The sequence below is a fragment of the Carlito syrichta genome, unplaced genomic scaffold (genome assembly GCF_000164805.1).
Source record: "Carlito syrichta isolate Samal-C Ts95f unplaced genomic scaffold, Tarsius_syrichta-2.0.1 Scaffold163993, whole genome shotgun sequence".
NCBI classification, from domain to species: Eukaryota; Metazoa; Chordata; class Mammalia; order Primates; family Tarsiidae; genus Carlito; species Carlito syrichta.
This window is the reverse complement of record NW_007108089.1, coordinates 18,136-45,145: the sequence shown is the minus strand read 5'-3', so window position 1 is coordinate 45,145 and position 27,010 is coordinate 18,136. Positions and strand designations below refer to the sequence as shown.

Sequence of the window (27,010 nt, the reverse complement as noted above, 5' to 3'; positions counted from 1 at the left end):
GCGCTCCCCATCCTTCCCGGGAGAAGGCCCGGGGACGTCACTCACCCGCGGGGGCTGCGGGGGCTGCAGCAGTGCCCGAGGTGGCCGAGGGTGCCCCGAAATTGAAGGCCATGTCGCGAGAGCGGGGAACCCAGGAGCGCCTCCCGCGACGCTCAGCGCGCGTTTCTTTTCGGTCCTGCCGGAAAACCGCGCGGCGGGTCGCTGAGTTCCGCCTACTTTCTGGCCTAGCCGAAGAGGCCGGAAAGCGCCGAGCGCTGAAGGGCGGAGGGTTGTGGGGAACGCCCCCGGCCGGCGCGCTTCCTGTGGCGTCACGTGGCGCATCACAGCTAGTGGGACCTGCTGGGTCCCTGATGTGATGTGCGTTCTTAGGAGCTTTGGCAAGGGGTGCAGGTGCTGAAGCCGCTGGGGGCGACGTGCGACCGCAGCAGGACTCTGCCTGTGGTAGGGGTTGAGGGAAGGGCCTGGGGTCGGGGGACTGGGCGGGGATCGAGGAGGCCCCGAGGAACGGAGGCTGGAACCAAGTCCTGAAGGATGAGCGGGCGAAGTCACCGCAGACGAGAGCCTGCGAGAGGAGAGGGAATGGAGCACGCCTGGCCTCTCGCAGCCGTCTTGCCTTGTTTGCCTTAGTCCTCGACTGCCTTGTTGGTAGGCTGCCCTCACCCCCATTTTATGGAGGAGGAGGCAACCAGGGTCGGGCTGGGTGCAGAATCTGTCCTCTCCCGCGGAGCCGTTGGGGGACGCACTGAGAAAGAGGGAGCGTGGACCCCGAGAAGCTGGCTGAAATCCGTGCCCTCGAGCCAACTGGTGGAAGGGATTCTGTTTCCTGTTATATTTTGCAGGTGACCCGAGAGGGCAGAGGTTTAGAGGGTGCTTGCCCAAAGTCATCAAGCTCTGGAGTCTGGTTTTGAACTCAGGTTTCTCGACTCCAGACCCCCGGTGTGCAAAAATTACCATTATGTTTATTGTCTTACAAATGATGATGAGGATTTTAGAGTATCTCTTGAGGGCAGTGGGAAACCTTTAGGGGTTTAGGGCAGAGGAGTGGTATGATCAGAGTTATATTTTAGAAGGTCTCTCTGGCTGCCCTGAAGATCATGGGTTGGAGGGAGCCAGCATGTCTGAGGAGTGAAGAGCTTTTAAGGAGTCTGTGGCAGGTGATAGGAGATGACAGTGACTTGAGTTGTAGTTATGGCAGTGGACTAAGAATAACTGTGAGAGACATTTAAGGAATAGACTGCATAAGACTGGCAAGTGGTTTGGACTTGAGGAGTAAGAATTCAAGGGCAGCTCCCTGGTTTCTTGCATGAACAAATGGTGGACAGTTGTCCAATTCCTGCAAAGCAAGTATACTCTCATGCCCACTGCACTGCCTTCTTTCACCATCAGTCACAGGCATTTATTATTTGTTAATCTCGTCTTTCCTCCAAGAATATATATCCTGTAAGGACAGGAGCCATGTGCCTCTTGTTCCATGCCCAGCGCAAGTGCCTGACATACAGTAAGGTGAAATAACGTATGAATGACAGGTAGGTAGGAACCAGATTCTGAAAGACCTTCCTTAGCATGTTAAGGATCTTTGATTTAGCAGAGAGCCTACTGGTTAAGGCCTTAACTTGCCTTAAAAATTGATTAAAGGATTGAATGAATGTGCATGCCAGATACTGAGATGTCTAGACATCTTTCCCTTTTGCTCCCAGGGCATTGGCAACCAGACCTTTATCCAGACCCACAACTAGGAGAATCTGTGGCAAAAATGACTGGTACTAGACAAAAGATGGGATGTTGTGGCATCAGAAATTCCTCCATAAATGAACCAACCAGACCACATTCTAGCAGTGGTTCTCAACTGGGGGCAATTTTGGCTTCTACTCCTTCACCCTCTAGCACATTTGATAACGTCTGCAGACATTTTTGGTTGTGGCAGCAGGGAAGATACTACTGGCACACATTGGGTAGAAGCTGAGGATGCCACTAAGTACTCTCCAGTGCACAGGACAGACCCCTCCCCCGCAACAAAATATCACTGTGCAGAGTTTGAGAAAACCTGCTTTAAAATAAAGCTCAGAGTTTACAGTCCCCAGTCAGGCACTCAACTTCCATTCAGCTTTTAGGCCCCACTCTTAAGTATATGAGTAGACCAGCAAGGATTACCAAGATGAGGAGCACCTTTAACATGGAATATAGAGATCAAAACAAATAGGGGAAAAAAGCAGCTTGGAGGAAATTGCAAGAAGAACGAAACTTTTAAAAAGCAACATATCCTCAGAGAGATGGGAAGAGATCTTGCAACCATGAAATAAATCAGGATTTTTTAAAAAAATTTTTTGCTTTTTTGAGTTGGAGTCTCACTCTGTCTCCCAGGTTGGAGTGCAGTGGCACGCTCACGGCCACTGCTCAGGCAATCCTTCTGCTTCAGCCTTCCAAGTAGCTGGAACCACAGGCACGTGCCATAACGCCTAGCTAGTTTTTTTATTTATTGTAGAGACAAGCACCTACAGGCCTGAGGGTTGGGGAGCTCCTGCTCTAAACCCTTCTTACTCAATTAAATCATGCTAGTAATGGCTGTTGTGGGAGCACCAGTGACAGTGCTGGTATGCAGTGAGAACCGCAGGAGTGAAGACAGGATGACTGATGGATCAGTGTGGAGGGGAGGGAGAAGTCTGGCCTGAGTCCCTGATCCTGGGCTGTACAGCAGGACAGACTGTGATGCCATTTTCCAGGATTGGGACTTTGGGAAGAAGACAAGGGTAATCAGTTCCAGTAGGCGTTTGGATATGCGGAGCTGCAGCTGAACAGAGTTCCATATGCGAGTGTAACTGAAGCCAGGGAGGCAAATGGGGCTGCCAGGGAAAGCAACGGGGCGGGGGATGAGGGGGCTGAGCATAGGGTCAAGGGAGCCCTCTGAGAGTTCATGACAGAATGACCAGATTCAGCCTGCTACCCACTTCTGTAGAAGTTTTACTGGAACATATGAGGGGGACCCCAAAAAACTAAAATTTATTTATTAAATTTATTTATTAAAACTGAAATTTATTTATGTATATTCTCACATGTTTAAGCCTGTCACCTTCAAAGTTCTCTCCATTTAATGTAATATACCTATCGAGACACTTTTCCACTGCTCAAAATAGTTTTTGAATTTGTCAGTTTTGCTGCCTTTTAGTGCTTCTGCCATTTTGTTTGTTTGTTTTACCTCTTCCACATCAGCAAAACATTTTCCCTTTGAGGACTTTTTTCATCTGGGGAAACAAAAAAGTCACTCAGGATGAGGTCGGGTAAATAGGGAGGGTGGGGCACAGGGGTCGTGCTGTTTTTGCTCAAAAACTGCTGAACACTCGGCATGGTGTGGGCAAATATGCATGTAAATCACCCATCATGAAATGGGCAAATGCACTGAAGGAATCTCCAAAAAAATTCACTGAAGCTGAATGCACCCTCTCACAACACTAGCTGGTACACTGACGCCGATGGGTTCCTAGAACACTTAACTAGTAGGGAAAGCCTATATTACAAGGAGCCCACCCCCAAAAATAATTCCGGGTTTTTTTGGGGGTCCTCCCCTTGTAGACACATCATTTATTTACATGTTGTCCACAACTGCTTTCATGCTGCAAGAACACAAATAAATAGTTGTGGCAAAGCGTATGACTTGCAAAACCAGAACTATTTTCTATCTGGCCTTTTACTGAAAAGTTTGCCAAATGCTTTCCAAACTACTGCAGCAGCCCCTGTAGTGCAGTGAGCAAGACTGTGACCTTGGCAGTTCATTCTCAGTTGCCTGGAGTGGAGAATGCGTTAGCTGTGGCTGAAGTGTCCCCCTTCTAAGGAAGAGGCTGCTTTCAAGCTCAGGTTCTCATGGAGCCAGTGCCTTCTTCGCCCTAGCAGTGGAGCTTTAAACATTACACAGCAGGTGGCATTCCCAAACTGTAAACCACTGCACCCCAATTTAAGCCACCTGTAGCTTAGCAGCTTGCACATTCCCCCATTGGCTACAGTATTTCTTCAAGCTTGCCCTATAGGGAGGGAGGCCAGCTGGGGTCGTGATTCTCCTTAAGGAGACCACACAATGCTCTGGCCCTTAGCTCTCCTCTTGGATAACATGAGGATGGTACCTTCTTTTTCTCTGTCTTGGCCCTGTAAATTGTTATTTTCCTCACTAAAGTCCATCCCTTAGCCCGTGCTGTGTGGCTTTGTGGAATTCACCCTGCAGGGTGAATGCCTTTGGGGACCTAGCCCAGCAGCTCAGAACCGAGCTTACTGCATCCATGCTGACTCTTCCAGTGAATTCTTTCCCTGCAGCTAGAATGGGTCTTTCTAAACAAATCTATCCTCTCACCCACCTTCCTCTCACAACTCAGTGAAAGCACTTCGGTGGCTTCCTGTTGGTCCTGAAATTAATCAGAATACAAATTATGCATATGTTTGAGAGACCCAACACGACCTGGCCCCTGCCCTTTTCTCCAGCCTAGTCTCCCATTGGTTCTTCCCTCTTGGAGCTGCAGCCACACACTCTCAGTCACTTGCAGTGAACACGTTCCCTCCTGCCTCAGCACATCCTGGCTGACATGCTTTGCCTAATTAACTCCAATTCCTAGTCATGTTCCCAGAACATCATGAAACTCAGTTGAAATTTTACATTAATCCATATGATTATTTGGTTACTATGTTCCCCACCAGACCATAAGTTCCAGAAGACTCTTTCTGGTCACCAGTAGCCTGGTTTATGTTTATAGTGCCTGGCATAAAGTAGGCAATCAATAAAATTAGTTGAACACGTTTTTAGGTATAATGTAGACAGGAGACAGGCTCCAAATACCATGTACTGTATGATTTTGTTTATATGACATGTCTGGAAAAGGCAAATCAATAGAGAAAAACTAAATTAGTGGTTGCCAGGGGCAAGGAAGGAGAACAGAAAGTGGCTATAACTTGGCATGAGGGGTTTAACTGAAGTGATGAACATGGTCTAAAACTGCACATCTCAAGTGGGAGACTTTTATGCTATGCCAATTATACCTCAATAAAGGTGTTTAAAATAGGAAATTGTTGAATAAGTGAAAAAGTATAGTCATTATCAGAAATGGAATCATGTGCTGAAATGTGAATACATGTTTTGGGGGTTTGTATGATATATACCACTCATCCTGTACAAAATCATGGACTCTGCAGCACACTGGATAGAGTTGGAGACCAGCACACTTAGTGATCTATCACAGAAGCAAAGAACTGAATACCGCATGTTCTCACTCATAAGTGGGCCCTGAACAATAGTCACATTTGCACAAGGAAGGGATCGACAGTCACTGGACACTGCCAGGGAAGTGGGGGAGGGGGATACATAACAACACAAAGTGTACCTGGCCCTATTTTCTTTTTTTTTCCTTTTAAGTCAGGGTCTCTGTCACCCAGGCTGGAGTGCAGTGGCACAATCATGGCTCACTGCAGCCTTGAACTCCTGGGCTCAGGTAAATCCTTCCACTCAGCCTCTCAAGTAGCTGGGACTACAGGCATGTGCTACCACACCCAGCTAATATTTTGGTGTGTGTGTGAGAGACAAGGTATCACTATGTTGCCTAGGCTGGTCTCAAACTCCTGGCCTAAGCAGTCCTCTCACCTTGGTCTCCCAAAATGCTGGGAATACAGATATGAGCCACCATGCCTGACTTATACTGTACTTTCTTATTGTTACTGGATATGCTTTAACAACTTGTTTTAAAAAATATTTTCTGGATTTTTCTTACTCTTTTATTTGCAATAATGAGGCTTGGTATGTTACAAAGTTCCAGGTGTCTCTATATACCTTTGAATAAAAACGTATAGGTACAAGGTGCATCCCTAGGGACATGGACCTGAAACTGGATTTGGGAATCTTAGAAAGTACATACGCTGGGGGCCAGTGTCCTTGATACATAAAGACATTTGTAATCCTGAGCTAGGTGTTTTAAGATTGATCTGGATTCACTGATTTCAGAAATAAGCTGCAATATTGGGAAGTAAAGGTTTTAAAGGTAATCTCAATTTTTGGACTAATAACTTTAGTTCAAGTGTCCCTAGAAACAAAAGCCTCAGTATCTTTCCAAAACTCCCTAATCCCACCGAGCTCTTCCGGGTGGACTTGCCTGTATTTTAGTTGGGTTTTCCTGGAAGCAGACCTGAGGGAAGGACGTTAGTGCATGCAAGTGATTTGGGAGGAAGCAGCAGTGAGGGCAGGGAGAGAGAGACAGGCAGTGAAGAAGCGCAGATAGAATGCAGTTAGCTTAGCTAGCAAAAAGTGGTCCATATACACAATGGATCATTACCAGCCACAAAGAAGAACAAAACCCGACTGTGCTCAGTGGCTCAGCCTGTAATCCCAGCACTTTGGGAGGCCGAGGTGAGTGGATTGCCTGAGCCCGCAGGTTCGAGACCTGCCTGGGCAACTTGGTGAGACTTCATCTCTACAATAAATGAAAAATTAGCCAGGCGTGGTAGCGCGCACCTGTAGTTCCAGCTACTTGGAAGGTTGAGGTGGAAGGATCACTGGAGCCCAGCAGGTCGAGGCTGCGGTGGCCAGGAGTGGCCACTGCACTCCAGTCTGGGCGACGGAGTGAGACTCCAACTCAAAAAAAAAAAAAAAAAAGCTAGAACAAAATCATGAACTCTGCAGCAGACTGGATGGAGTTGGAGACCATCACACTTAATGATCTATCACAGAAACAAAGAACTGAACACTACATGTTCTCACTCTTAAGTGGGCCCTGAACACTAGTCACGTTTGCACAAGGAAGGGATTGACAGTTACTGGACACTGCTGGGGGAGGGGGCACATAACAACACAAAGGGTCCTGGTCCTAAACCAGGGGGAGTGAGGATCAGTTGGAAGTCCAAACTTCACCTGCACGCAACCTACTTGTGTAGTTAATCCTTACTTGTATTCCACATCTCTATAATAATAAAAAAAAGAAAAAAAGAAAGCAGTTACCACTGTTGAGGGACTGTGTAGGAGTCTGAGGACTGAAATATTGATCAGCTGACTCCTGCCCTCTTTGATTAGGCATTGCTTGTGGTTATTTGTTCCCTGGTTCTGGTGTGTGGCTCCTGAGATGGAAAAGCAGAGAGTTGGAGCTGCTTGGAGTAGGACTTGTCAGGCTGCCTGTAGCTGTCCACTACAGCTGGGCTGAAATCTGAGGTGGCCTGAGGGTTGTGACTCAGAGCTGCATCTGTCAAGAAACATCTTTCAAATGGAACTCTATACACAACTGGACATCCAATGACATACGACTTCCAGTGCAATTTTATATAAAGACTTTTTATTAGTGAAACATTTTGTTGCATTAAGTGTAGAAATAAACATGTCAAGAATCACATGAAATGAATCAGCTGTATAAGCTACATGAAGAGTATTCTTGTTAACAGGTATGAGCAACTTTAGTAATAGTTCCCAGTGGGCCAAGCATGAGGATCACCTTTTGCAGAACTCACATCTCCGACAATTTAAATTAAAAATCAGTCTTCCTTAAGTAAAACCCCAATAGGGGTTAGTTGTGTAGTACTGGTTCCACTTGACCATTAGTGATCTTTCCAGAACACGAAATAAAATTTTAAAGTGGCAAAGCCCATTTTCTGTCCTGTGCTCAACTCCCAATTTTCCCTGAGAGAAGTGAGTTAAGCTCTTAGTCCTGGTCTCTCTCTAAGCTGGGGATCATGGTGTGGGATGCCTGCATTCTGTGATTGAGACAGTGCTCACAACCACAAAGTCTTTTGAGGTCTTTCCAGGATATCAGCTACAAGAGAATAGGCATGAGGAAGAGTTTGTTATTTCAACCTGAAACCAGGTAGGTACATTCATTCCTCTTAACCAATCTGTAATTTGAACTGTAGTTGATACGTTTGCCTCAAACTTTTCAGAAGGGAAATATCTAATGTGATTTAGGCCAAGTAACTATTAAAAATCATGACACAAATATGGAATTAATATGTTTTTGGTTTCCCTACCTGTTTTGGACTCAGTCTAAATGTTTACATCATTAGCTGTTAACATTTAGAGTATTGAAAATTTCCTCCTCACAGATGATTATATCCTGATAATAGGACTGTACCAATGAGTATGCACTGACTTATCAATTTGATTAGTGTGGATAAGTATATGCATAAATAAGATATGTCAGTTATCTATTTAAGTATTGACACATCCCCAAAGTGTAGGTATTTAGGGTATTATTGAAGGTCAATTATTTTTATATAGTTTTTTTACATTTTGGTGAATTGGAGCATGTGAAGGTTCTATTTTGATTTGTAGACAAGTTGAGAGTTTGATAAATTGTCCCTTCAAGAAGAGAAATAGATCACACACTGCTTGAGTGGAGACAGAAGAGAAACTGGGGCATTTGAAGCAAGTTATTACCTCCATAGAGGGGTATGAAGCTATGTAAGTGAAATCAATCACATTTTTTTCTTCATTTGCTTACACTGAAATTCAGTTTTAAACAAAAAGTCCCTTAGAATTATTCAGTTTGTTAAGAAATCCTGTAAGTTCTTTGCCAGATAACTGAATAGACTTCTCAATTAAAAATGAATGGTGAATCTTGATCAAAGAAAATGTCCTTTCTTGAATATACTTGAATTAACACTGGGACACATGACGGTTCCCGATACCCTGACTTAGGTTACACTGAAACCAACAAGCCTTTTGAAGAAAAGTTGTTCTGCTTCTGGTCCCAAGGGACCTTTCCTTAAAGTACTTTCTGTACAATATTTTAAACATCCCTCATTCTGTCAGCAAAATGTACCAGGAAGTGTAGGGCATGCACATGTTTCTCTCTCAGTGAGTGACAGCCACGAGACACTGCAAGGAACTGAATCTGAGAAAATAACTGACAAAAATGATTTCAAAGTTACCAAGAAGAAGCAGCCTACACCAGAAGAAATGTCTCTTTAGTCTAATCAGACTTCCTAAAATGTGTGTAACTTAGGCTGTGGGTGGGTAGATTTCCTATATTCATAATTTCACAAATAAACAATCATAGGTTAATTCAGTATTATATTTGGCAGAGGTGAACAGGGAAAGAAAATCAGTTACTGATCACATTCTCCAGAAGCATCTTTCCACATACAGATGATTTTGACTAAAAAAACCCAGTTAGCTATTCATAAGTGTCAAGCTATTCATAAGTGTCATAACTAGTATTCAGTTCTACTCTATATGAAATATCTGCACTTTACCTCACCACCATTATTTATGCATTCTCTTTGTTCACAAAAGTACAAGTTAAAAATCCTTAGGAGCTTATCACTATCAATTCATGGGTATCATCCCCCCCCAACCCCTCCCCTGCATGATTCCTACACAATATAAAAGTATTCGGAAGACTGAGTTTTTCTGGAGGAATTATGAACTGAAAATTAGCACAAAATGCAACATGTAATGTTTTAAAAGTAGAAGTCTGATGCATTTGAATGATGTATGGGATGAGGCTACCATTTTACCCTGGGTTCCGAACTCTCATTTACTTCTGTTTGAGGAGTAAAATAGAGGAATGCAACATAAAATAGTGTGTATGTATTTTGAGCACAAAGTTTGGTGACTAAAGCATACTGGACAAGGTTAGGCCAAGTAGCATTAGCAAGTGACGTGGAGACTTCTTAAATCCACAACAGAGATCACAAAGTACTGGAGCTACGGGTACCCAACCACAAAAAAATGACTATACAAGGGTTTATTAAATACTTGCTAGACACATTTAAAACAACTTCAGAGACCACATGATTTTCTAAAGCATAATGGCCAGGCATGTCAGCCTGTTCAGTAACCTCTGGCCAGAATGCCCCAACACCTGCCAGCACAGTGTCTTTTCCCTCATCCCAGCAGGCAACACGCATGTGAGGATGCAGAGGGCTTCCCCACGTCAGGGACCAGGTTGGGACAGCTCATAGGGCTCCTGCAGCAAGCTCTGGCGATGGTTAGGTTCGTATGAGGGGCGCTCTTTCATCTGCCGTTCCCTGAGACACAGAAGGGAGAAGACAGAGAAGTTAGGTGATGTCAGAAACATCTCCCCGTGTGAAGAGCTGAGGCACAGTGGGGTGGAAGGTGAGTCAGACCTGACCTTCCAGAGGCCTTCTCTGACCACTTTTGCCCCGACCCGAGCAGTGCCCCTCCCTGTGTTGACCAGGATGTCATGCTTATCACGGGATGTAATGCTCTTGGATTTGCCTCCTTCCTGGTTTGAAACCCACCAGGGAATAGAGGCTCAGAGGTGGCAGGTGCTCAGTCATTGCTTATTTGTGGGATACATGAAGAGGGTTAACTGTAGGAGCAGTAATGAACATTTACATGAGGTTTTATTTGTGTTCAAGAAAATCTCAACGACTGTATAAAGTCAGATAAGAAGAACCATAGAGATGGCAAGATAGTTTGCCTCACAGCTAATTCAGGCTAAAGTGACTAAGAGAAATAATGGAAGAATATGGAAGGCTGGGAAATTGGAGCTAATTTTACTCAGATGGTTTCAACTTGTTTATTTCCTACTTCACATTTGCCTCAGACACTTAGTCGAGGTGCCTGGGGTAGGGGGTGGGAGGGGGGGCATTTGTTGCAAAAAAGGGAGCGCCTGAAAATTTAAGAAGGGCTTCTCAGAAAAGGCTCACTGGAGGTGTCCAGACTTCTGACTGGGCTCTGGGTCCCTTAGGGCAGCCACCCAACTCTATCTCATACCTCCAGGAATGTAACTACGCCCATGTTCCAAACATTTATTATGCAGTGGTGCCTCCATTATAGGGATCTTCTGAACCATCAGGGATCCCTGCTAAGCAGGGCTCTAGCTGCCTTGCTCTATAATCTTGGAGCTGTTTTATCAAGTTATTACATATATTACTATAAGATAACTGACCTTTATTGAGCTCTTAGTATATGTTAACACTGTGCCAAGTCATTTATGTCTGCTACATCACCTAATCCTTGTGAAAAACTCAAGGGAGGTTCTTATCCCATTTTACAGATGAAGACACTGAGGCACAGTTTCTAGTGTCATACAGCTGTTAAGTGGCAGAAACTGGGATTTGAACACAGGCAGTCTGACACAAAAGCCCAAGTGCCTAGCTGTTACATATTCTTTCTTTTCTTTTGGGTTATTGTTTTCAAAGATGGAAAGTTAACTCCCAGGGGATCCGCTCAGGGATTCCAGTCTCCAAATACTACATGGTACCATTCTGTCCCCCTGCCTTCTTTGACACACCCCCCTTGCTTCCCATCTAGTCCTGTGTTAAAACAGCCATGAAATCACTCTGCCCACCAGAACCCACCCTCGTGAGCAGCTGACAGCCCTTCAGTGACACCCAGCTGAGGAGCCCCTCAGGTAAAGTTGTCTAGCAAGGAAGAAGTTCCCTCCTCTGGTACTGACCTCATCCGTGGCTCCCTGCCCTTTGCAGGCAAGCCATGTGAAAACCAGGCCAAAGAGTACACCCAGCGCCATGATGATGTAGGGGATGTTGGTGACAATCAAGGTAGTGTTAATCACAGACTTCAGCCGACTCTCAGTCTCTTTATCAATGAGAACACTCTGGAGGGGCAAGAAGATAGTAATCCCTTGATGACTGAATATCCAGGATGTAACCTTTTTTTGATGTATCTTTCTTTCAAATTATTAAACACCATTTGGGTATGTCCTCCTGTTAGCAAACCAAGTATACTGAAAATCCCTTTATAAATTAGAGTAACCAGAAGGGACACTTATTCAGTAATGTTGTCTCTCTTCTCCTGGAGATGGTTTTGCTCTTAAAAATAGGTTGGAAAAGGGAGGAAAAAGGTATTTAGAAATACTGGGATAATACCATCTTTGGTTTTGTTCCCACTCATTTTCCAAAACCCAGCTCAGCCTTCCTTCCGGAAGTCTCCTCTGGCCATCTCAGGCCTGGTTCGAGGCCCCTTCCCTCAGCTTCAGTCTCGCTCTCTGCCTCCATCTTTGTCCTTGCACTCTGCACTGTAACTGTTTACTTGTCTGTCTCCCAATGACTATGGGGTCCCCGAAGGTAAGGTTATCTCAGTCACCTCCACACTGAGGATAGCACCCAGCACATACTAGGTGCCCAATTGTGGCTGGCTGATTAAATGAATGGATGAAACACTCCAAAAATGGTCTGTAGACAGCATAATTTCCTTATTGATTGCAGCAGGACCAGAGGTTTCCACAGAAAGTGTTCAGGGAAGCTGTGGGCTAACCAGAATTCCAGAGAGTCTTAATACTAATGAGATGAGCTAGCAAAACACTTTCTGTATGAGGAGCAGGGTCGCATCACATTGTATAATGGGCAAGATATCTGAAGAGCTTAATCTCATAACAATTATGAGTGGCTGGGCGTGGTGGCTCAAGCCTATAATCCCAGTACTTTGAGAGGCCGAGGTGAGAGGATTGCCTGAGCCTGTGGGTTTGAGACCAGCCTGGGCACCATGGTGAGACCTCGTCTCCACAATAAATAAAAAAATTAGCTGGGTGTGGTAGCGCATGCCTGTAGTTCCCGCTACTTGGAAGGCTGAGGAGGAAGGATTGCCTGAGCCCAGCAAGTCGAGGCTGCAGTAGCCGGGAATGTGCCACTGCATTTCAGCCTGGGCGACAGAGTGAGACTCCAACTCAAAAAAACCAAAAAACAATTATGAGTAACAATTCTGCCTTAATGTATGTTTAATTTGCACTGGACTGAGTCAGAGGACTGGGTTCTAGGACGATTCTTCCAATAACTGGCTAAAGTCCTTCTGGGTCAGGGTTTCTTCCTTGTAAAAATGCAGTGGGGCAGCAGTCTCCAAAGTCACTTCCAGGTCTGATATTTTATTTTTTCTAGAGAAGAAAAAAATCAAGCTCTTTCTAGAAGGTAGTAAAAGCACAAGGTTTCACTCCATGTTCCTGCAACTCAATCTAGTCTTTAACAAAAAAAGCAAAGCAAAAGTTGGGGATGCAAGGACTTCAAATATGCCACTACAAGAACAGAAGCTGACAGAAAAGGGACCTTCTGTCCAATGTTCATGCCCCTCTGCACAGACAGTAAGGATAATGACCAGGAGCAATCACAAATGTCTCCTATACATTGGCAGATAGTGCCTAAATTTTTCCTATGAAACAATCAAAGCCTCTTCTTAGTAGACTCACAAACCCTTCAAAAGTTTATAAATGTGTATGCTATATAACTTTAAGTGAAGAAAATGAGATATAAAATTGTATTTATGGTATGATTTCAACTATGTAAAATCAAGACCAGAAAAAGACTGGAAGGCAGCATCAGAAGATGTTAACCACACCTGTCTGAGTGACTTTTCAGTGATTTACTTTTTAAATAGATTTTTAAAAACATTTTCAAAGAGTTCTATAACAAGTATATTTTATAAAATGTAAAACATTTTTTAAGTTGTTCCTGGAAAACATTTAAAACAAATTGAGTAAAATGAAATAAAGACAATATATCAGGCTGGCATAGGTTTTGCAAATAGTGACTTTGACTTTTTTCCTTTTCTTGTTATTCTCTGTTACTCAATTTTCTACAAAGAGCAAGTATTTTTAAGGAACAGAAAAAAAATAATAAAAACTTAAAATGCTGCTGTTAACAACAGAAGTCTGCCCGTAGAAGAACATATTGGAGAAAAATAATCCTGCATTTTTTTCCTTCAAAACTGGATGGAGGGGTGAAATTGAAGAATATAGCTACAGTAAATTTATAAGCGATTTAGGAAAGAATTTATCACAGGTAGATACCTTAAACTGGCAGTGTTTCAAAAGAGGAGGAGAGAGGACTCACCAGACATCTGAGTGGGCTGTTTTTCCTGTTTCAACAGGGTCTCACAGTGGCTCATTTTAGCTTTACATTTTGCTTCTTACACAAGCATCTCCCCAGAAGGAAGTTTTGCCCCAATAATGTTTTTGAGAAGGAAAATTTCTTTCTGTCATGTGTCCAGATCAACTTTTAGACACTGGCAGATTCATGTCAATATTTAACTGAAATTTTCTGAGGAAATAGCAGATTTTAAGAAATCATCCTTTCCCCCTGTTGCATATCCTGATTTACCCACAGCTCCAACAGCAGACATCATGCTGGACGTGCTCCAAGCATGGACAACTAACCTACCCATGGGCTCAGCTCCCTCAGGACTTACCTCATTGAGATACATCACTGGGAAAACCATGGTTCTGATGTCTCCCGTTTCACTGCAAAGACAAAGGATGAGGTTATTTATAGCCCTCTTCATCATGACGGCACATGCGCCTGGAGACAAGTACATATGAAAATCCCATTCAATTACCTGAAATTCCCACCAATTTCTTAGTTATCTTTGCAAACACATATGAATCAGGAGCTAAATTCCAACCTGCCAGTCTAGCAATTCCAAGAGCTATGTGTTTATACAGTGTTTTTATCAAAACACAAAACACTGGAAGCAGATTCACCAACATGGACTATTCTCCCTGGAGGCATCACAACAGTGCTGCCACTCCTCCAGTAACTAGGCTGTTAGAGTGCTGTCTTTGCAGCAAGAGCCACCTGAGTACTCACCATGCGCCATCCCTGGGCTGGGTGTTTTGGGGGACATTATCTCATTCCATTCTTACAGCAGTCACACGCAGTAGGGATTACTGTCCCAGGTTTACAGATGAGAAAACAGTGACTCAGAGAAGCCCCGTGATTTGTCCAGGCTTACCCGAGTAGGCGGCAAAGTCAGGACTCTAATTCCACATTGATTCTAAGCTTCCAGCTCTTAACAGTGAAATTATACCTCCTCAGAAATACGTACACATATAACAAAAATGCATTCTTGCAAGCCATGCTTGCTTTTTAAAAAGATCATGACATGGGAGATTAAGTCCAGCAAATTCAATGAGGGAAACAAGTCAAGTTGTATAGATAGATATGAGATTATATGTAGAGATTATATGTATCCTGTTTTGTTCTTTTTTAAAATTCAACATTATAAGCATTTTCTCATGTCCAAAAAAAGCCCACTGAAAAGTCTGAGCTGGAGATTATACGTAGGAATCCTAATTAAGCAGTGGTTTGTAGATGGAGAATGGGGGGAGAGGCTGGACTCAAAAGACTTTTAACCATTCACATAAGAGGTATGGCTGGGCCCAAGAGGGAGCAGTGGGAGGAGAAAGAGAGGAAGACAGAGTGACAGTGGATGAGTGCATAAGCGTAGCAGAGTGGATAAAAGCCAGCTCAGAGGCCAGTCTTACAGTGTGAGATCCAGCAAGTTAACCTAAACTCTCTATGCCTCTGTTTCCTCATCTGTACAGTAGAGATAATGCAAGGTTGTAAGTGAATCTATGTAAAGTGCTTAGACCAAAGCCTGATCCACAGAAAGCACTCTAAGTACTTGATTAAATAAAACAAGGCTGGGTGCCAATGCTCGTGCCTGTAATCCCAGCACTTTGGGAGGCCTAGGTAGAAGGATCACTTGAGGTCAGGAGTTTGAGACTAGCCTGGGCAACATAGCAAGACCCTGTCTCTAAAAAATTTTTAAAATAACACCCTGCATGGTGGTGCCCTCTTGTAATCCCAGCTATGCAGGAAGTGGAAGCAAGAGTATCGTTGAGCCCAGGAGTTCGAAGCTGCAGTGAGCTATCATCACACCACTACAATCCAGCCTGGGTGACAGAGCAAGAGTCTGTCTCTAAACATAAAACAATAATAAGGCCAGGCTTGGTGGCTCAGCTTGTAATCCCAGCACTTTGGGAGGCCAAGGCAAGTGGATTGCCTGAGCATATAGGTTCGAGACCAGCCTGGGCAACATGGAGAGACCTTGTCTCTATGATAAATAAAAAATAAGCTGGGCATGGTAGCGCACACCTATAGTTCCAGCTACTTGGAAGGCTGAGGTGAAGGACTGCTGGAACCCAGCAGGTTGATGCTGGGGTGGCTATGAGCATGCCACTGCACTCCCGCTTGGGTGGCAGAGTGAGACTTCAACTAAAATAATAATAATAATAAAATAAAAATAAAACAAGTAAATTCCAAGACCAAGGTACCCATGAAAACGCTGATCATGTCCCATCCCTGAACAGCAGGAACATATAGAGCCAGAAGGGGTGGGCTAAGTTCCTGCCAATGCCACCCTCAGCAGAAAGGCAACATAGCAAAAACATCCTCTGCCTCTACAGAAAAAAGCCACACTTACACAAAGTCATCTAATTTTTTGACATAAATGTTGATTTGGAACCTCTTGGCTGCTTTGAGGATCATTCCAGTCAACTGCAAATCAGAGAAGTGAAAAGAAAGCATTAGGATTCATTCAACTGCAAACAGTTTTTTTCAAAAGTGCACCATTTCTGTGTGGTTCTAACAAACTGGGTACTCACTGCCACGTTTGGCAGGCAGAGTGGGACAAGGGAAAGCTGGTTCTCAGGACAGAATGCGACCCAGTGACTGTTCTGGGTTGCTGGTAGATCAGTGCCGCTCCAACTGTAATGTCTTAACTGATGGCTCAGAGACACAAGGGGGAAACCACACTTGAACGTATTCACCAAAGGATAAGGAGACTGGTTTCTTAAACACAACTGCAATGTATGTAGCTATAGGAGAAGTGCCCATCACATTCTGTGCTAAGAGAATGCTCCCACTTTTCCATCATGTTCCAAGTCCCCAGAATGAAGACATCCGACTTTCCATACAGTGTTTACACTGAGAGGTTTTCACGTGGTGAAGTGATATTCACATCTTTTTAGCATGATTTTTGGTTTTCTCTTCTGTGAATACTGGATTAAAGTGTATGTATACCTGATACTTTAAAATTAATAATATAATAAACTCTCAAAAGTACATGTAGAAAGAAGTTTGCCAAAAATGACTGAAGCTAATCTACATATTCAAATTTCAACCAAAATATTCCTGGCAGTGAGTGAGTAAAGTGATGTCTTCAACCTTACTGATCTGGGCCCCAACGGGAGAGAGACATGGATATATGTTTGGGTCCAAGGCTGGCAACAGAAGATTGGCCAGGTGACATGGCTCCAGGCGCAACTATTCCCAGTGACTGAGCCTTCACTGCTGCTTTCTTTTGACACAGGTTTGCTGGCATTTCTGCTATCAGATCCCCAGAGATCAGCTTTCTCATGACAGGGCTGGGACTATGCGCAGAGCCAGGTTTCCTCATGTGAATGCATATATGAAGAGAAGACAGTGTGTTTTTAAAGAATGCTCAGCACTAAACTAGTGAACACGGTATAGACAGAAGAAGACATATGCTCTTTTACCAGGAGGAAGTGTGTACTCACAGGATTAATGTCCACAAATGTCTCATGGTCTTCCTTATTTGGATGCATACCTTGTATGGCAGAAACAAACCTCTCGTCAGCTTGGTAGAAGTGTGGGAAAGATATAACAATGGGTGCACCTGCATGTGAAGAAAAACTGAAATGAATGATGCTGCTCTGAAAATCTAAGGTGAATGTAAAGTTCCTGACCCCAAACCAGATTCCTAAAGAAAAACAAACAATGGCACATAAGTAAACTTGGGGGAGGCAGACAGGCTGAATACCACTCTGCTCCTCCTAGTCCAAAACACACTTCATTTTCAGGCATCTCTGTTGTTTCATTCCACATTAAATATTTTCTTTTCTTATTTTTATTATTTGAGTTGGAGTCTTACTCTGTCACCCAGGCTGGAGTGCAGTGGCACAGTCATGGGTACCCATTTACCATGTTTGGCAGGCAGAGTAGGACAAGGGAAGGCTGGTTACCAGAATGGCAGCCTTGACCTCCTGGGCTCAGGGATCCTTCCGCCTCAGCCTCCCGAGTTGGTGGGACTATAGGTGCGTGCCACCAGGCCTGGCTAATTTTTTTGATTTTTTTGTAGAGACAAGGTTTCACTATGTTGCCCTTGCTGCTCTCAAACTCCTGGCCTCAAGCGATCCTCCCACCTTAGCCCCCAAAGTGCTAGGAGTATAGCTGTGAACTACCATGCTGGCCCCACATTATATATTAAAGTCAAGGCTAAATTATTTATTCTTCAACAAACATGTACCAAACCTATAAAGTATAAGTTATTTTAATTAATGCTCCTCCCAGCAGCCCTATGAAGTTAGAACTATTATCCTCATTTTACATTTGAAAAAACTGAGGCTCACCGTAATTATAAAATTTACCTATCTAGTTATTAGGTTATAGAAGCAGAATTCTAGTTGAATGAGGGAAATCACACCTCAAAGCACTAGTTTCAATTACAATTCTCTATCAGTAAATAGACTGTCTTGTTTTGTTTGAAGGTTCTTTTTAATTTCATTTTGTTTTATTTTTTTTTCTTGATTCAGGGTTTCATTCTGATGCCCAGGCTGGAGTGTGGTGGCTCATGTCACCTGCAGTAACCTCCTGGGTTCAGGGGAGCCTCCCACCTCAGCCTCCCAAAGCGCTAGATTACAGGCATGAGACACCACACCTGGCCTGCTTGCTTTTTTTATTTTTTTAAATTGTTTTACCAAATATGGACTTTGTTCTCCTGGATATGTTGTAGAATTTTGTAAGCATTTGCCTGGTTGTGCTACATGCCCAGTCTCTAACCAAATCATAAAGACTCTGGTTTTCTTTCCTCCTTTTAAAATAATCTTAAGAACCAAATTGTAAAACAAGTTATTAGAAAAACCTATTCTAGATCTGGCCACTGAAAAGAAGAGAGGGTCCCAGTACTTGTTGCCAGAAAAATACATTTTTGGAGAAATAAGTTTATTGGCAAGCAATTGCAATCTGACTGCATTTTAACAGCCCATGGCTTGGGGTACACATCATCTCTCACATGCACAAGCATTTTGCTCTTTACTGCTAAACAGTTCCACAAAGCCACAATTTTCTTCTGGGTGACATGTGGTGACCTTTAAGATGTATTTTTAAAAATCTGTTGAGGGCTTAATAAGGGCCAGACACTGTTCTAGGTGTTTCACATACTTTAACTCTCACACACCTTTGCAGAGGTTACAATCATCCTCATTTCATAGATGAGAATGATGATGTCAGGAACCCTCCTTGATGACTTGGCCACATTGCCAACAAGTAGAATAGGACTCATACCCAGATTTGCCTCGCCCCAGAACACTTACTCATCCCATTGTCCAAAAGGTTTCCCTGGAGAATTCAAAATACTGGAGGATAACCTTGGGGAGTCTAACTTTTCAGTCCGAATTTAGGGGTTCATAAGAGGGAAGAGGAAAGGATGATAGCAAGAAGATCAAATGTTACAAATAGAATCTTTCTGTTGATTCTGGCAACAGCTTATTCAGGAAGCAGAATGTTAACAAAAACAGCATGAGAAATGTATCTATATTTGTGCCTTGAGCCAGATACACATGGCCTGAGGGGACAGGGATGGTATTGTGGGCCATTCACCCAGTAAGGCGATTGGAGAAGTAAGAAGAACTAGGAACTTGTCCCTGCTTACCCTTGATCTTTGCCTCTAGATAAAGAGGGCTGTATTCCCTTGCATAGTGGTCCCCAATACCTAGACACCAACTGCATGGTAATCACCTGGAATGCCTGTTAAAAGTGTGGAGTCTGAGGCTTTGGAATGTTCAGCATGGGCCCTTAGAACAAAAATTTTTAATAATGCTCTAGATAATTCTGTAAGGCTAGGTATGAAGGCTACTACCTCGTCAGACAAGGACAGGGAGGTATACTGCTGACCTAAGACATCCCAAAAGAAGATTTTTTTTTTCTTTAAAGATGGGGACTCACTATGCTACCTAGGATAGACTCAAACTCCTGAACTCAAGTGATCCTCCTGTCTCAGCCTCCTGAGTAGCTGGGTATGGGTAGCACCACACCCAAAAGGAGATTTTAAAACTAATTAGACAAAGGAGCAAACATTAGCACATTACTTGATCCAGGAGAAAAGGGCACCTTTATTCAAGAGGAAGGGGTCACCAAGGGACATCTCTCAAGAGAAACTTTAAAGAGGAACTATAGCCAAGAAAGGAAACAGTACAAATATGAGAGACCCTAAGTTCCAGCAAGGATGTACTCAACGATAAGGGTTTTATAAAAATCACATCCCCCATCTGAGCCCTTGTTCCACAATTATAAAAAGTGGTCACTGAAGGGCTATCTAGTGAAGACTGTCGTGAATAACTCTGCAACATGTAGCTGATAAAATTAGTCTTCAAAATGAAGAAAACATTCTCAGAACGCTGATAGTTCTACCTCATTCATGAGAAGGTAGAACTAGTTCAGGCAGAGTAGTTCAGACATTAAGAAACACTGGGAAACTTGTAGTCGGGTTTAAAACTGTTTCAAAATTATTGCGATCCTTTGCCAAGAAATGTACTTTCTTAACACTGAATGTCCATGTTGTCTTTTAGCATTGTTTTGAACATGAAATCAGTTTGTACTTTATGCATTAACTACTCATAAATATGTAAAGTATTTAAAACCGTGACTGGCACATATTAAGTGCTCAGTTAACATAAGCTAGTCTTACTATTAAGATTTCTACACTAATGCCCAGAAAAAAACTATAACAAGACATTCTAGAAATAAAAAGCATCACAGAAAACCCCCCTCTCTCTCTCTGTCTCATATCTATATTTACATATCTATCTATCTATCTATCTATCTATCTATCTATCTATCTATCTATCTATCTATATCTTTACCATTCAGTAGCTATATTTAAAGAAAACATTATTCTTAAATCGATCTTTCTAATGGGCTGATCACATATTCTTTGTTGAACGCCAATCTTTCTGCATTCTCGATACCCCAAATCATGTCCCCTCTCAGAGTTCTTACCATTCTTGCAGATGCTGACATTCAAAACTCCTGAACCCAGGCAGTTTCCTTCAGGTATACAGAAACCAGCATTGTCTGAAGTATTGGCTAGTATTTCTGCTGGCACTTTATACCGAAAGGCAGGCAGTCCCTGCACACTCTCAAAGTTACTGAAAGTGATATACACTGACCTGTTAGGATATAAGAAGAGAAAGTCATTGTGGGCTCTGGCCAGTGTTATCTTCCCCACATCACAGAGATAGAGCAGTTCTCAGATAAAACATGGCCCAAAACTTGCAGGGTAAGTGGAAAATGAAAATGCAAAATTGCCTGGAAGGAGCGCCCCAGCTCAATGTATAAAAAAGAGGAAGATGAATTGTAGTAAAAGATGTTCAAGAGGTAGCAACTATGGTAACAGCCAAACAAGGCTAAGAAAAAACAGAATGTGTGGTGGAATATTAAGAAGATAACACTTAGGCTGGGTGCGGCGACTCGTGCCTGTCATTCTAGCACTTTGAGAGGCTGATGTGAGAGGACTGCCTGAGCCTAATAATTCGAGATCAGCCTAGGCAACTTGGCGAGACCCCATAGCTACAATAAATCAAAAAATTAGCTGGGCGTGGTGGCATGTGCCTGTACTCCCAGCTACTTGGAAGGCTGAGGCAGAAGGATCGCCTGAGCCCAGCAGGTCAAGGCTGCGGTGGCTGTGACTATGCCGCTGCACTCCAGCCTGGGTGATAGAGTGAGACTTTAACTCAAAAAAAAAAAAAAAAAAAAAAATTAGCTGGCCAGTTGGGTGAGGAGACTCACGCCTGTAATTCTAGCATTCTGGGAGATCAAGGCAAGAAGATTGCTTGAGCCCAGAAGTTCAAGACCAGCCTAGGCAGCACAGTGAGACCTCATCTCTACAAAAATTCAAGAAATTAGGCAGACATAGTGGCACATGCCTATAGTCCCAGCTACTTGGGAAGCTGAGGTGGGAGGACTGCTTGAGCCCAAGAGTTTGAGATTGTGGTGACAGTGATATTCCATGTGACAGATCGAAAGGTCTAACCTATGGCCTGAATAGTGGGGAGAAAGAGCAAGGGATGAATTCAAGCACTGTTTCCAAGGAGGGATCCATAGGACTTGGTGACTAAGTCAATAAAAGAGAGAAAGGAGAGTCATAATGTCACCACTGTCCCTGGCATGGCTGATTGGGTAGGTGGCACAAATGAGCGAGACAGGAGACACTGCAAGAACAACCATTTGGAGACATGTGAGAATAATAAACCAACAGTGACCAACACTCCAAGGTCAATTCCATCTGCAAAGAGAAGTTTTCCAGGATGCCTTGCAGGGTGGCCAAGTGTCCAAGCAGTCTGAGAGAGCAGGGCAGGAGCAGGGTATGATGGGAGACAGGAAGGGGGACAAGGTGGAGAGGAGACAGCTTTACACACAGGAGACTTAGCCATGTTCACCTGCAGAGAAAGGGAAGGCAGGAGGGAGGGAGAGATCACAGGGCACGATGGGAGATGAGAGAGGGTGGAGAGGAGACATCTTCACACACAGGAGACTCGGTCATATTCACTTGCAAGAAAGGGGCAGGCAGGAGGGAGGGAGAGACCACAGGGCACAATGGGAGACAGGAGATAGGGCACAGGGTAGGGAGGAGACATCTTTACATATAAGAGACTCAGCCATTTTCACTTTCAGGGAGGAGGAAGGCAGGAAGGAGGGAGACCACAGGGCAAGGCAGAGCAGATGCTATCTATGAGAGGGTTACAACTAGGCAAATACTCACAAGCCCTGGGAGACGGACGAGAGTATCACTTATCTTTATGCAGAGGTTGCCTGGTTTGGTTTTGTTTTTTAAGAGACAGCATCTTGCTCTGTCGCTCAGGCTGGAGTGTGGTGGTGTTATCCTAGCTCACCGTAACCTTGAACTCCTGGGCTTAAGCAATTCTCCCTCTTCAGCCTCCCAAGTAGCTGGGACTGCAGATGCACTCTGCCTGGCTGATTTTTAAAATTTTGTGTAGAGTCAGCAGTCTTGCTATGTTGTTCAGGCTGGTCTCCTGAACACCTGGCCTCAAGTGATTCTCCCACCTTAGCCTTCTAAAGTGCTGGGACTACAGGCATCAGCCACAGTGCCTGGCCAAAATTGCCTATTGACTGGAGGAAGAACAGGCCAATTCATGCTTGACAGAGCATATCACCATAACTAAGAGTCAACAGTTAATACTGTGTACTGTGTGACAGGCCCTGCACTAAGTATTTACTAATAAGTACTCACTTGTCCTCTAACAACCCCTGAGATAGGTGACTATTTCTATCTTATTTTACAGATGAAAAAAGCGAGGCACAGAGTGGTTAAATAACTTGCTCAAGGTCACACAGCTAGAAATGGTAGAGCCAAGATTCAAACCAATATATCCAGGTTCTGAATTCTGTGCTGTGAACCACTACACTACGCTGTCTGTCTTAATATGCCATCAGCATTTACCACTGATTAAACAAAAATATTCATGCCTAATAAATGTATCTGTACATATTCTTCACACTTTTGGTGGTTTTGCAGCCAATGACCTTATTTTTAAAAAGAACATATCTGCAAAGCTCTTACCTGCAAAAATCAGATGCAAAGACATAAAGGACTTCGTCTTTGGTAATTAGTGGGTGAAAAAAATCTCCATCTGTCCCATTAATCATGTTGCATGTGTCTGTTGTCCACCAGTCAAGTGACCTAGAAGGGGTAAGCACAAGGAAGAATACAGGGGATCAGATGTGATTTCAGACTCTCTTAAGTGGTCAGGACTCTTTCTGAGATTTAACAGGAGCTAGTTACCCATGGTGTTTTATCCATACACAGACACAAGAAAATTGGGGATTAGATCAAGGGTGAGAACAACTACTTTTGGGGGTCCCTGGATGCCATTAAATTTTAAGAGACAATAGCTCCAAACCTTCTTTCCTTCTTGCAAAAAAAAGTATCTTAAATAAGTTTCAGAAATACTGATTTACTTAAAACAATGATCCAATTTAGTATTAATAATTGCCTTGTTTGCAGCCAGTCCACAGACCAATGAACTCTGGATAGATATGTCTACCTCTTTAATATTCACGACAGACAATTAACTCAGTATACCCTTTAAACATCTCTTCCATAAGGACTTCAATAGTGAATTAATTTCATGCTCACAAAAAGCACAGTTGGGACAGCAGGTTACTTCAGATTAATAGTGTCATATGCAATGGACTGAATGTTTATGCTCACTACCAAATACATACGTTGAAATCTTAACCCCCAAGGTAATGGTTTTAGGAGGTGTGACCTTTGGGAGGCTATTAGGTCAGGATGGTAAAGCCCTTATGAATGGGATTAGTGCCTTATACAAGAGAATACAAGGTGGGCACAGTGGCTCACGCCTGTAATCCCAGTGCTTTGGGAGGCTGAGGTGGGAGGATTGCTTGAGCCCAGGAGTTTAAGACAAGCCTAGGTAACATAGCAAGATCTAGTCTCTACAAAAAATTTTTAAAAAGTAGCCAAGTTGTGGTGGCATACACCTATAGTCTCAGAAACTTGGGAGGCTGAGATGGAAGGATTGCCTGAGCCCAGTAAGTCAAGGCTGTGGTAAGCCATGATCATGTCACTGCACTCCAGCCTGGGCAACAGGGTGAGACTCCCCCCCCCACTCAGGGAAAAAAAAGGGAGAACTTATAGACACCCTTACCCTTCTACTATGTGAAGTTACAGTAAGAAGACAGCCATTTATGAGGAAGTGGGTCCTTAACAGACACCAGATCTGCCAGTGCTTTGATCTTGGATTCCCAGTCTCCAGAACTATGGGTGATATATTTCTGTTATTGCAACTTGAATGGACTAGGAGAGTATAAAACAGACTAAGCAGGCAATACACAGTAATGCTTCCAACTTCTGGTCACGGTGGCCCTCTAAGTTCATGTGAGGGGCCTCTTCCAAGTAAAAACATAAAGTAGTGGCTAACAGAACACAAAAAGGAAACATCTGGAAGGTCAGTGCTAAAACACAAACATCTTCCCAGACAATAGAAAGATGATAAACTAAAAGTGGAGTAGGGCTAAAGCCACTGCACTGCAGATGTGGATAAGGAGGAAGAATGGAAGGTCAGCTCCTGGAGGCCAATAGGAGCTGACCGTAAAGGTCTCAAGTGACCTACCAAGGGATCAGGGCTTGGGGCAGAGACTCCCTGCTCATGAAGAGAGGCTGAAGAAAGCAGCTTCTACCTGCTGCATGGATTCAAACATGTGCAAGGCTTACTGGCTGGGGAGGCAGGAAGGACCAGAGGTAGCTTCACAATCGTAGCCTGAGTCAAGCTGCCTGCTGCTTTTCCAACATAACTGTTGGGTAAGAGGCTCACCTATGTACCCTGGTTCTGTACTAGGGGTTCTGGAGTGGGTCACACAATGGCAAAGCTATGACACAGGGAGAAGGGAAAGGACAGACAGAAGTAGATAGGCAAGTGGGTAGGTAGACAGACACAGACACAGACAGACAGACAGACACACACACACACACACACACACACACACACACACACGGAAAGGGGAGAGGACAGACAGAAGCAGGTAGACAGGTGGGTGAGTAGACAGACAGACACACACACACACACACACACAAGCACAGACTAAAAAAAAAACCCTGAGTATCTTCCCAACCAAAATAATTCCACAAATCTACTTAAAAAAAAAAAAATCAAAGGAAGTTTCTGCTAAGTGACAGGCAACAAAATCAACCCTGAGGAGATGAATTTACTTTAAATGGAACTAAAACAATAGAACAAATGGCCGATACTTTTTGTTTATTTTGAGTCAGGGTCTCACTATGTCATATAGGCTGGCGTGCAGTGGCATGATCAGCCTTGACCTCCTGAACTCAGGTGACTTCCACCTCAGCCTCCTAAGTAGCTGGGATTACAGGCATGCAGCACCATGCCTAGCTAATTTTTTCTTTTTTGTAGAGACAGGATCTCACTATGCTACATAGGTTGATCTTGAACTCCTAGGCTCAAGTGATCCTCCCACTTCTACCTCCCAAATTGCTGGGATTATAGGGTGCAAGATACAGCATTTGACCTCTGCCTAATACTTTAAATAAATATGTTGTTTAGTACTCTCAGGGAAACAAGTGAAAGAATAATATCTTTGAAAAATAATGGGAATTTACTAAAATATATATAAAAAAAACAAGAGTAGGGAGATACAAAAATAGAAAATCAGAAATCTTTGAAATAAAAACCAGTTTCTGAAAGAAAAAGTCAATATAGGTATAAAACTCTAGACTGTACATAGGTGAAGAGAAAACTAATAAATTGGAAAGCAGTTCTAAGAAATTTGCACAAATAGAAGCTCAGAAAAATAAAAATCTAAAGGATCAAGATACAAAGAATAGAGTGAGAGGCTCCAATAAATATTTAAGAGAAGAGGGTTGTGGGGGGAGTAAGAATGGGGTGAACAATAGAGAAGCAGTAACTGAAGAGGTAACTGCTGAAGAAAGACATGAGGCTTTGGCTTGAAAATATGCCCCAAGGGCCAAACAGAATAAATGAAGTGAGTTTGAATCAGGTTATACTGTAGTAAAACCACAAAAGAACAAAGAGAAAGACAGATGCCAAGTCAGTGGAGTAATATGGTCATAGTTGTGAATTGCTGACCTAGAATACCATACCTGGCTAAAATTATGCAAAACAGAGAGTGGAATAATGGCATTTTAAGATCTGCAAAGTCTTGGGGATCCTTACTGAAATATCTCATCCTGCTGGACTTCTCAACCTGTGGACATGTGGGGCTTGAGAATGCTTAGTAGTGGGCACAGTTCTGTAATTTGCAGGATGTTGGCAGCATTTCAGGCCTCTACCCAGCAGATGCCAGTAGCAGCCCCCAGTTGCAACAACAACAAATATGTCTACATATCAAGAAATGTCCTCAGGGGGACAAAACTGGCCCTGGGTGAACCCATTATACCCATGGATGCTATTTAGCAAGAGGAAGAGTAGCCCTGGGGGAAGAGGTGAAGAAAAAATAATATTAAATTAATAAATGTGTAAATTCAGTTAAATATTTACTATAGTAAGTATTTACTATAAAAATAATAAGTGTTTAAATGTTTTGACTACCTGAGAAGGTAAAGCAAGTTGTAGGCAAGAATAACTAGAAGATGCGTATGTATGCCAAGAAATGTGTAAAGCTATTATCTTGTTTGGAAGGAGAAGAGGGACAATATATAGCTTTATATTTCCTTTTTTTTTTTTTTGAGTTGGAGTCTCACTCTGTCACCCAGACTGGAGTGCAG

The 27,010-nt window shown here is 43.3% G+C and overlaps 2 protein-coding genes across 2 annotated transcripts in view; both read right to left on the bottom strand.

Moving 5' to 3' along the window:
• The window catches only part of NUP54 (nucleoporin 54), a 17,684-nt gene extending 17,556 nt beyond the window's left edge, over positions 1–128 (bottom strand). The window contains exon 1 of the mRNA XM_021709126.1: positions 46–128. Within this exon, the coding sequence (XP_021564801.1) occupies positions 46–112 (67 nt within the window). The 5' untranslated portion in view covers positions 113–128. The remainder of the gene's footprint in view (positions 1–45) is intronic.
• A 7,139-nt stretch (positions 129–7,267) lies between these two features.
• Positions 7,268–27,010, bottom strand: part of SCARB2 (scavenger receptor class B member 2) — a gene marked incomplete at its 5' end in the record, with an annotated part of 33,241 nt that continues 13,498 nt past the window's right edge. Inside the window, 7 exons of the mRNA XM_008051104.1 lie at positions 7,268–9,978; positions 11,376–11,534; positions 14,114–14,165; positions 16,130–16,203; positions 17,226–17,344; positions 20,725–20,894; positions 23,306–23,425. Coding sequence (XP_008049295.1) covers positions 9,940–9,978; positions 11,376–11,534; positions 14,114–14,165; positions 16,130–16,203; positions 17,226–17,344; positions 20,725–20,894; positions 23,306–23,425 — 733 coding nt within the window. The remainder of the gene's footprint in view (positions 9,979–11,375; positions 11,535–14,113; positions 14,166–16,129; positions 16,204–17,225; positions 17,345–20,724; positions 20,895–23,305; positions 23,426–27,010) is intronic.